Source organism: Anolis carolinensis, chromosome 1 (genome assembly GCF_035594765.1).
Source record: "Anolis carolinensis isolate JA03-04 chromosome 1, rAnoCar3.1.pri, whole genome shotgun sequence".
NCBI classification, from domain to species: domain Eukaryota; kingdom Metazoa; phylum Chordata; class Lepidosauria; order Squamata; family Dactyloidae; genus Anolis; species Anolis carolinensis.
Window position 1 is genome coordinate 249,332,779 of NC_085841.1, and position 12,223 is coordinate 249,345,001.

The 12,223-nt window shown below is 38.8% G+C and overlaps 1 protein-coding gene across 3 annotated transcripts in view; it reads right to left on the minus strand.

Annotated features, from left to right (window-relative positions):
* The window catches only part of hspbap1 (HSPB1 associated protein 1), an 87,754-nt gene that overhangs the window by 46,160 nt on the left and 29,371 nt on the right, over positions 1-12,223 (minus strand). For all 3 annotated transcript variants that reach the window (XM_062967406.1, XM_062967405.1, XM_003214904.4), the window contains exons 4-5: positions 6,168-6,304; positions 1,378-1,549 (exon numbers count right to left, since the gene is read on the minus strand). In XM_062967406.1, the coding sequence (XP_062823476.1) occupies positions 1,378-1,549; positions 6,168-6,304 (309 nt within the window). The remainder of the gene's footprint in view (positions 1-1,377; positions 1,550-6,167; positions 6,305-12,223) is intronic.

Sequence of the window (12,223 nt, forward strand, 5' to 3'; positions counted from 1 at the left end):
CTTGGGTGGCTGGTTATGCACTCCTGCATTTCATACAAAAAAAGTAACAACAACACATACTTTTGTTTTCTATCTACAAACCAATATCAAAAGAAGTACTTCTGAATGGGAACTCTACTGTGTGTCTGCATGTTCATCAACTCTTTCACAATCCTTCCACATGATTTGCATACTATGGAAAAGTGGAAGCCTGGGTTTTGGGAACTACAATAACGCAACTGTGAGGGTGAGACTGCCTGCCTGATCAACATCTGCTGCCTGCTGCCAGTAACAGAAAGGCTGCAAGGATGGAGATAGGGAAATACCTGACTGAAAGGGAGAGTGTGGAGTGTGCGCAAGGGATAAACAACACTTGGGTGAACTGACACAAAGAGTTTCCAACCCAGGCAAAGACAGTAGAGGCTGAATGGGTGTCAGGGTGGAGAGAGGAAAAAACAAAAAAGGAGCGGGGGGGGGAGAGAGGGGGGGACTCTGGGGGGAGACTGAAACTAAAACGTTCTTAAGTTAGGTGGAGATGTGTAATTCCACTCATTTTTATAATAGAAGTTATAGACAAAACAAACAAATGGGCACCTCTAGGAAGCAGAAATCACATTTGAATTACTTTGAAAGGAAACATGTCGTTGGAGAGTGCTGAGATTGGACATATGGGCAAATTGAGAAATCCTTCACTAGGCTGCTATTCAATTATTGCAGCCTCCTTCCCTGTAAAATATGATTAATCAACTTTCACGTGACCTTGTTAAAGGTACTCTGAGAGCCTCCATTGAAAGACTAATGCATATTGTAAATACAAGTGATGTAGCTGCTGGGCAAGTGTTTCCATTATGGTAGCTATCCATCACCATGAAAGTGTTAAGTGAGAGCTCTTTGCTTACTCTGCACACTTATTCATTAAATACACATTCTCTAAGTCACTGGTTTTGCAGCAGAGATAACTATGCCACATTCCCTATAAGTCTACATAATACAGGATTCAGCCATGCTTACCTGTAAACATCAGTAAAGCTGCACATTGTTTTCTATATGCTACTTTACACTGTGCCATTATCACTTGAAAGGCAAGCTAAAAAATATAAACCAGGAGGATTTCACCAGCCAGAAAACAGAATTAAAACAAAACATGTCTAGGAAAACAAAAACAAACCCCACAATTTCCCCCAGAATTTAGAAAATATATTTTGTAGTTCTATATCTCCCAGAATCCTCCAAAGCACCAAAGACATAGCAATGCTGGTTGAGGAAACCTGACAGCTCCTAGAATATAACCTTTTCAAGTTGTGATTGCCTTGATTTATTTGTTTGTCATCCTTCATCTTCCTGTTTCATATTTAATTAAAGTTCCAATGTAGAATAAAGTAACAATTCACAAATTACCTGGCCAGGTTCAAGCGTCATTACATGGGCCTGTGCTTTCTTGAACTGCGGGTAACTTCTCAAATCAGGACTGACTACGTTGACTTTGCTGAAAACACTGGACTCTTCATAGGGAAGTCTGGTAGGATAGAGAAAACTGGAATCTTCAGGCGGATAGAGATACCACCTTTTCCTGGAAATAAAAATGGTGAAATCTCACCATCTTCTGTTTTTGTTTGTGAACAATGTTATTGGTACAACATTATCAGGGCTGGGCTAGAAAAGCGGTTAAACCACCAGCTATAGAAGATCCTGCCGATTGGAACGTTGGCAGTTAAAGGCCGGGTTGGGGTGAGCTTCCACCGTCAGCTCAGCTTCTACTAACCTAACAGTTCGAAAACAACAATGTAAGTAGATAAATAAGTACCACTTTGGTGGGGAGGTCAAAGGCACCCTGAAAAACATCCTGGCAAAAATCCGACCAAGAAAGGCATTGATGGATGACAGGCTCCTTGGCGTGGAAAATGAAACAACAGCACCTTCCCATGGCCTAGTCGAGCACAGCCGGATGCCAGAGACTAAAAGAGGGAAGCCTTGCCTCTATTTATGTACTGTCTGTCTCTGTCAATTGTATAACAGCATTTAATATTTGCCATATATGTACCTGTAATCTGCTCTGAATACCCCCGGGGAGATAGAGCAGAATATAAATAAAGTACATTATTAAGTATATTACAATCAACCCAGAGTTACAAAGAACTAGTAAAAAAATTATTATGTAGCATAATACACTAAACAGTTAAACAACTTTTTTTTAAAGAGGATTTGGTGAAAAAAAAAAACATTCTCACATTCTTTATGAGTCATGATTAATTTTGCTTGGGTACTGCTATGAAAGGAGACAAATGCATACAACAAACAACAGTGACTCAGTAGTGTCTTTATCTTTGATGAACCCACTGAGTATTGAATTTAATATTGAGTCAGTTTGAAGTCTTCTCACTATTAAATTTTTCCAAACAGATGAACAGACTGGCTCATCACAGGGAAGCCAGGATAGAATTCATTGTGTAATTGTTGGGAACTTCCAGCTACGAACTCACTGTTTAAAGTATTTGCCCCAGACTACCATGTTTTATATATTTAAGACATGCATGATATCTAGTTTTTCTTTCATTGCAGGCACTTCCTCTTCCAACTTTTTTGTAGGGCCCATAGGAAGCTATCTTGAACTTTTTTTTTTCGTGTCAGGAGCAACCTGAATCGCTTCTGGTGTGAGATAATTGGCCATCTGCAAGGACTTTGCCCAGGGGACGCCCGGATGTTTTTGATATTTTTACCATCCTTGTGGGAGGTTTCTCTCATGTCCCCGTATGGAGCTGGAGATGACAGAGGGAACTCATCCACGCTGTCCCCGGGTAGGATTCGAACCTGGCAGCCTTCAGGTCAGCAACCCAACCTTCAAGTTATAAGGCTTTAATCCTCTATGCCACCGGAGGCTCCTTCTTGAACTGAGTCACAGTGTTGTCAACTCTGACCGGCAGCAGCTCTCTGAGGCTACAGGAAGGAACATTTCCTGCCCCTTCTTTGAAATACCTGGTGGCAACTGCCATTCAAGTATTAAACCAACCTGCTCAACTGTTGCACTCAGATGTGTTCAGCATGGTATGGTGCTAATCTGTTTTTATGCTGCAGAATACAGCTATCACGCTTCCACCACAAAAGAGTAAATGGACAGATTTTAGCTCTCAGACAATGCTTCATGTCTAAGACAGGAGAGCTTTGCTCTTTAAGGCTTTGACATTGAGTACCTTCTTGAACTGCTTTTCAACAGAGGATTTTTTTTCCAAATGTTCAATATGAAAATCCTATTTGCTGTTCCGATCGCAAGGATAGGCTGCTTCTCTTCCTGCCAGGAGGCAAGGAGTCTCTCATTTAAGTGGCTTCCATGTGCGATCCAGTTATAGTTCTGTATTGTGCAATCGGAAGGTCAGATTTCAGATTTCTGAGTATGTCATCTCTGAAGCTTCAGAAAGCAAATGTGACTCTTCACTTGAGACTCCAAAGAGCCAATACTATGTGGAGAAGACAACATTGTACTAGACAGACAAAGAAGCTGCATCTGAACATCATAAGATCTGGCACTAAAGATAAATCCAGCTTGTTGTGAATGAGCCAACCTGCTGGTACATGCAGCTTATCGCTTCTTGCAGCAGCAATGTCTCAAGAATGTGCTAATATTTTGTCCTCTTCCTCACTGTAGCAGATGAATTACAGACGAAGCAAGATATCTTGAATGATGGTGATTCAATAAGAACAGCAATTTAGCATGAAGCAATAGAGAAAAAGACAAATCTTATATTGGGGATTCTTAGAAATTGGAGTCATAATACTCTGAAATTATTACAGAGATGTTGAAGAATGCTGCAAAAGGCTCCAAGTTGCCTTATCTCATAAAAGCATATAGTCATACTGGATTGGTTGGTTTGGAAAAAAAGTAATCTATTACTTTACTTTGCTGGTTCTCAAAAGTTGAATGGATGCTTGTCAGTTAAAATACCAGACTATAAGAAGCCACTGAGCTGGTAGAAAGTATATCTTCCTTCTGTCCACTTTGCTGTTTCCCACAACCCCAGAAGGGACACTGGCACAATACAGCCACATGAACTAGCCTTTGGAAAGTGTGGTATTCATATTTTTATTTTATTTTATTTACAGTATTTATATTCTGCCTTTCTCACCCTGAAGGGGACTCAAGGCAGATCACAGAACACATATATGGCAAACATTCAATGCCAATTATAACAATGACAAGACAGACAGTAGATAGAGTTATATATATATATATAGGCTTTTATTTACAGTATTTATTTATTTGTTTGTTTGTTTATTTTTCAAACTTATATGCCGCCATTCCTCTAGGGCTCGGGGCGGCTTACAAGAACCGGCTAAAATCAACAATTTAAAAACATCTTTAAAACATCTTTAAAACATCTTTAAAAATATCTTTCCCATCTTTCGGCATCTTTGGAGGCTGTGTTCAGTTCTGGCCACCAGGGGAGTGCTGTCGTTCCATCCCCCTGCCGAAGAGCTTTCTTAGTTCATAAACTTCCTCCTTTTTTCTGATCAAACATGGAGCTGAAATACCTACCCACTTTAATGTGGTTCCTATTTATCTACTCACATTTGTTTTTGAACTGCTAGGTAGCCGGAAGCTGGGCTAAAGGTCAGGCACTCAACCTGACCCGAGCTTCAAACTCTTAACTTTCCATTTGGCAAGATTTATTGCAGTTTGGTCAAATCATGTTTTATTGATTAGCCCATCGGCTGCATCAAAACATTTAACACATAGACATACCTACAACATACAACCTGCGGTAAAAAAGAAGGTAAAATAAACAAGCTGGTGATTAACCTGCTGCACTGAAGCCCATAATTTTAGTAAAAAGGTTAAGTCACAAAAGGGGTGGTATTATCCCTTCTCACCAGTAAAAAAAATAATTAATTATAAAAACTAGTCATTTAAAACTAATTACATAGAAAATACTCTAAAAGTAAGGATTTGGAATTGTTGTTGTTATTTATTCATTCAGTCGCTTCTGATTCTTCGTGACCCCATGGACCAGCCCATGCCAGAGCAATCTGTCGGCTGTCACCGCCCCCAGCTCCTTCAAGGTCAAGCCAGTCACTTCAAGGATACCATCCATCCATCTTGCCCTTGATCGGCCCCCCTCTTCCTTTCTCCTTCCATTTTCCCTGGGGCAACATTACCTCTTCAAGCTTACCTGTTTTCTCATTATGTGGCCAAAATCTTTGCCTCTAATATCCTTCCCTCCAGTAAGCAAGGATTTGGAATACCATCCCTTAAAGCAACAGTCAAACTATCTGAGAGTTTTAATGTATTGCTGACTAGATGCAGCCCATCTGAATTAATCTAATTTATTGAATTTCCAATACTGGAGAGGTTTAAGTTTAAGGTAAACAAAACGGAGAGGTCAGAGCTGAAAGGAGAAAGGGGGGGGGGAATGCAAACTACTTTAAGAGATGTGGAGTAGAAAGAATACATTTGGTGGATTGGCCCATATTTTTTCAAACAGCAAGTCAGTAGATGAGCCTGCTGGTTATGTGGTAGTTGATAAATGAAGCTTGTCTCCATGACTGTGTAGGCTGTCTCCACTTCAGAGAGATTGGAATGGGAATTAGCCATCTACATTAGCAAAGAATGCATGGAGCCTCTGAGAATGACACATTCATACTATGTCTTGTACTACTCCGATTCCTACTTATTTCTTACTCATCTCTCCCTGTAGACCAGTGGTTCTCAACATGTGGATCCCCAGATATTTAGGCCTTCAACTCCCAGAAATCCTAACAACTGATAAAATGGCTGGGATTTCTGGGAGTTGTAGGCCAAAACACCTGGGGATCCAAAAGTTGAGAACCACTGCTGTAGATCAAGGAAGGGAACAACAACAAATAACATTCAGGAGTACAAATCACTGTGTTAGACCCAGCTGCTAACATAATGCCATGAATCAGATATTCATCTATCTAATGCATAACCTGTTCTGGAGGAAACTGGAATTTCCATAGTTAAGTGTAAATTTCCAAATTTCACAAGCTCTTACATGAACAACAAACACAGCTATAAAATGACAACTCCCCTTGCTTGCCATTAGTGTTACTTAATAATATGCCTGGGGCTTGAGAGAACAGAAAAGCACACGTGAATTAAATAATTAATTAAACAATTAAAAGACAAGAACACTGGGAATCCCTCATGTTTACGATAGAAATATGTTTCTTCTTACCTTCCCTGTACTTGTAGCACTAAATTGCAGCCGTAGGAGTCCAAATGGCATGGAGTGTTTGCTCCTCTTGAGCCAATCCACAAAGTGCTATCTCTTCCATTTCGTCCCTCAAATCCAAAATCAGACCATACTACATCCTATTGTAAACAGAGAGTTGAAACAAAACACCATTTTGAATATCAAACCAAGATGGAGCTCCATCTCCACATTTTTTCTACATTCTCCAGAAAGCTCTATCATAGCTGGGAAAATATGGCTCTCTGGATGTTTGTGTGTATACTACAAATCTCATCAGCCCAAGCAAGTATAGCCAATGGGGAAAGGATGACGGTAGTTGTAGCTCAAAACATTCAGAGGGTCACACCTGTCCATACATATAATACATTATTTTAGGGTATAATTGCTATTGGAAAAAATCAAGTGAGGTACACAAACACTTCAAAATCAATTTCTTTAGAGAAAGTGGAGGCAAACATTTAAAGAAGATAAAATAGGTTTGAAACCTATTTACATTCCACCTCACTCAACCACCAATCACTCTTTGTGGTCCATCATTCAGAGAAACCGTTGAGTAAGTTATGAGTTTCCTCTGTGTCTATACACATGAAGCAGGCTGTGAAAGACATCTATGGATAACCATTTTATCTCACATCTTTACTACTTGTCAAGATTTATTTTTTTTCGTGTCAGGAGTGACTTGAGAAACTGCAAGTCGCTTCTGGTGTGAGAGAATTGGCCATCTGCAAGGATGTTGCCCAGGGGATGCCCGGATGTTTTGATGTTTTTATCATCCTTGTGGGAGGCTTCTCTCATGTCCCTGCATGGAGCTAGAGCTGATACAGGGAGCTCATCCACGCTCTCCCCGGGTGGGATTCGAACCTGGCAGCTTTCAGATCAGCAACCCAACCTTCAAGTCACAAGGCTTTAATCCACTACGCCACCGGGGGCTCCACTTGGCAAGATGATACATACGACTAAGTTGTTTCACTTCCCAAGCAGTTGAGCATGTGTATGGGTTTTCTATATCTATCATCCTGACTTTTGTATATCTATCATCCTGATAGGAAGAAATTTATCACACGTCTAGAGTAGCTACATGATAAAATTGTTGCCTATACTCTCCTACTGCTCATTGTATGACAGGTGTAAATAGCATAATGATTCATCCCACTATTTCTGTAATACCCTTGGTTGAAGAAATCAAGAACAGGCTATATCTAAAATCTCTTTGAACTTATTTTGAAAAAGGGAGAAAATTAGTAAGCAAATGGCATCTCACTTTGATGAGTGATCAGCTCTAATTTCCAGTATTAGGAGGCCACTGTTAATGTCATCCATTTCTAGCTGGTTCGTTGGTTTTTTAAATGCCATTTTTTGAGGGGAAATGAATGCTACCTTCATCATCTTGTCCTTGATTTTTTTCCTTGAAAAATGTGAATCACTTGTACTGATATATAATATATCATATATTAACACTGGTCTGATTTCTGAATTTACTCCAGCTGGCATCTTCCCCTGAATATGTTTGATTCAAAAACATCAGCGGAATGGATAGGACAAATTTTACCAATCCCCACTGCTGCCACTGGTTCCCTCAAATTTAGCTCTATAAGGCAAGAAGAATGTGGAGCGGAAGTTTCAAGAAGCAAGAAAAAAAACTCTGCTGGATCTCAATCTCATCTATGAATAGAAGGAATCCTTTACATTCATGGGCATCCAGTTATGATTCAAGCTAACAAAAGCACATCTCAAAGAACATATCCATAAAACAGTTAAAGATACTTTAATAAATTGAACAAGATGAATCTGTCAGTGTAGTCAAATAACCTTCAATACCACCAGGTATACAAGCATGCATGAATCTGGATTTAAAGTGCAGGAGGACAGGTAGACACTTGGCTGCAGACCAGGAGAAAGTCAATTCAATTATTTTCAAAGGTAGAATCCTTTCAGTGAAATGGTTCTTTTGGCATTGGGTAGGAAACTTTTCTATTGACACTGGGTGAAGTCTGTGGTGAAAGCATGCAATTTTTGCCAAGAACATTAAATGTATTGTGATGTATTGTGTGTGTGTTTTTAATTCAATTGAAAAATAGTTTATAAAACCAGTGCCAAAGGAATGTCGATTAAAAGGACAGCAGAAGAAAAAAAACATGTCCTGCCAAAGCTTTTTTTTAAAAGGAAGGAGATGGGAGGTTTTGAACTTGTGCAAAAAAAATCAAAGTGCATTGTAACATACTATGCTCAATTATGATAAATTAGTTAATCTTCATCACTAGCATTCTTTTTTATATATAAAATAAAAGACTGAATTTTAAAGGTTTTCTTTATAAAAAGAAATGCCAACATAGTGGCTTTTGTGAATGGGCATAACAAATCACAGAGTTGAAAGGAGCCTCATGGCCCATCAAGTCCAACCACACTGCTCAGTATAGGATTTCCAGCTAGAATATCTCCGCAGGCAGCTGTCCAGGCTCTTTTTGAAAGCATCCACCTCTCAAGTCAATTGGTTCCATTGCCAAACCGTGATTACTGCTAAAATGTTATTTCCAATATATAATCAAAATCTACCCACCTCTAACTTTAACCATTAGGCTTGGCGCTTATCTCTGGGGCAGCAGAGCACAAACCAGGACCCTCCTCTTTGTGACACCCTTTACTTAAAGTGTATGATCATATCATCCTTCAATCTTCTTTTTATCAAGCTGAACATGCCCAGCCCTTTCAACTTGTCTCATATGTTTTCTATGCCTCTTATCATCCTCACTGAGTTTCTCAGAACTTACTCCAATCTGGCTATATCCTTCTTAAAATGGGGCACCAAGAACTGAATATAATACTCCAGAACTTAATACTGTACTCATATACTGTACAATCTTTCAGGGGTTTGAGACAGCATTGACCTGAATTTGTGAAAAGGGGACACAGGCTATCTCTCCCTGCCTCTACTGTTGTTCTCTACGTCTGAATAACAAAGTTTGAAGAGGACATTTGTTCTCTATATAAACCCTCCACTATCATGTGGGCAAACCTCCATCCAGAATGGAGACCGTTTTCCATATGTGAAAACTAATGAGGTTTAGGAGACAGGACTAACCTGCTCCTTTCCCCTATGTATTCAGGATATTCTGGAATTCAAACAGGACTACCAATTTGTGTAATCACAATACTAATCTGAGAACCAGTGTAGTATAGTGGTTTGAGTGCTAGAATAAGATATTGAAATTTGAATTCTCACTCTACAATGGAAATCTGCTGGGTGACCTTTGACTAGTCATACTATTACAACCTATGAGAGCAGTGAAAGCCATGGGAATTTATCTCCCTTTCATAAATTTTGTCTAGAAAACCTTGAGATAGGATCACTGTACTCAGCTTGACAGTATCTAACAAGAATGGTAGCCTGTTTCAATAGCTTTTCCAACAATGTCTGACGCTTTACCAACACATTTGTCAATAGTAGCGCACTGGACTGATGACACTAAGTCTCCCAAAATGACTTCATGATCTCTCTGACGCAGATACTGCCAATTCAAAATCCATCACTGACATGTGATACAAGGTTCATTTGTTCCAACATAACCCTGTTGCACTTCATTACTGAATTTCATGCACCACTCCATCTTGAAAATCAAGATGACTGTTTACAGTCTGTTTGGGAATTTATCATCATGAATTGTGATAACATCATGGCTACAATAATTGTTCAACTTCTCTTCCTTCATTATACATGATTAAGTTAAGCTGCTGTCACAGTACAAATAAATGCAGTCGAACTCCTGTTAATAAACTTATCTTTATATTTGCACACTTTTCCTCCTGTAGTTTTTTTAAACAGTTATCCATTCGTAAGATGTCACAACATCTTATCAAAAGGTGTGTTGGAAGTAGACTGGGATATACTTGTAGATCTCTGGGTGCCATACAAAAATTTTCATGTTTGATCTACCCACCATGACTGACTTTCGCTTAGCTAAAGTACCCTTACCCTGTAAAACAGATGTTATCAGATGGTTGCTTTTGACAGACCTTTATTCCTGGCCGGTTTTAGAGTGCTCCATTAAAATCCCTGATCCCTGGTAATTCATACATAGGGTTCACAGGTAGTGTTCATGCATAACCCATTATACAACCACTTTGAGTCTCCTTTGGAGCTGCTTTGAGTCTCCTTTGGGAGAGAAGAAGCAGGATATAACTACTACTACTACTACTACTACTACTACTACTACTACTAGGGGCCAGGCTGTGCCGCAGGCTGGTGAGCAGCCTGCTGCAATAAATCACTCTGACCATGAGGTCATGAGTTCGAGGCCAGCCCGTGGTGGGGTGAGCACCCGTCAATTAAAAAAAAATAGCCCCTGCTCATTGCTGACCTAGTAACCCAAAAGATAGTTGCATCTATCAAGTAGGAAATAAGGTACCACTTATAAAGTGGGGATACAAATTTAACTAATTTACGACGTTGGAATGAGGAAGTACTGTCACAGTGGATGATGAAGCAACTGCTCCCCCCTGTGGCCAGAATTGAACATCCCCTCAGGAGAAGGTTAAATTGCCTCTGCATCTGTCTCTGTCTCTGTTCTATGTGTATATGTGCATTGAATGTTTGCCCTATATGTATATAATGTGATCTGTCCTGAGTCCCCTTCGGGGTGAGAAGGGCGGAATATAAATACTGTAAATAAATAAATGATAAATACTACTACTACTACTACTAATAATAATAATAATAATAATAATAATAATACAGTACATGGGGTGATATAAACGCTTGTGTCTACTCCTTCTGGTCCACACTATGTCTGCCTAATAGACTGGATATTCTAGTTCGTTTGTTTTTAAATTAAAGTGATCCCTCAGGTCTAAGGAATGTCTCCCTTATCTCATCTCATGAAGGTAACTGCTCGATTTAGCTAAACCTACCTTAATTCTTAGTCTGAAATCTAGGAAGGTGCAGCATAGTAATTTTTCTCTAATTGCTACAGCAGTTTTCCATATGTTTTTCAACTGTTCTTCTCATATCTACATAAAATGTTACTTAAAACTGAATTCTAAGAATATATTAGACTTAAGATAAATTAACTATCCTCATATTTCTTGTTAACTATTTTCTGTGGCTCCATTTGAGTATATTTTATTTCTCTATTTAAAATATTTTGGACTAACATTCTATGAATTATCAGGTCTTAGAAGCTAAGCAGGATCAGCCCTTATTAGTACTTGGATGGGAGGCTTCCAATGAATACCATTTGCTGTAACTATATTTCAGAGAAAGAGACTGATAAAACTATCTCTCGGTATTCCTTGCCATATGAAATTCATGGGCTGGCCATACATTGTCAGGGAATGTGAGAGCATGTACACACATATTTAAGAAAATAATCGAAAAACCAATGTAAGATAACCATATAAAGCACAACAAAAGCTTTAAAAGATCAGCCTGAAATTAGTATAAATTATGGATCTGAAACAAAATTGTATACAAAAAAGAATACTCTCAAAGTCTGGGATGAATCAACATTAAAAATGGAAAAATGATCCAAGTTCGGGATGAACAGAACCTGAATTTGAGCATGGGGAGAAAAGCTGAAAATGATAGCTTCATTTTGGCTTACTTAGATGGGGAATAAAAGGCCTATATAAATATTTAAGCAATCGTTCACTAAATTATCTTGGGAACCTATTACATTTAGAAGACTAACAGAAGGTGAGAAGAAAGATAGACATATTTGTTTTTTAAAAAGACAGAAATATTCCAGTTCTCTGTGGTGTAGGTACAAACGTATAATATTTAAACAGTAGAATTCACTATATTAGAAAAAACAATTATCCTGAGTTATCAGAATTAACTCAACTCCTGTATGAAGAGAAGTTCCTAAAGTTGCTGTACTTCTGATTTATATAGGTTGGGCTTACGTATTTGATTTACATATCTCTTTGTTTTTGTATACCTGGACATTTTAATTCTTCTCTGTGCTATCCTGGTAGGTACTATTAATCTAATAGACATTAGGTTCAATGCCTCATCACCTAAAACCATGACTATTATTTATCCC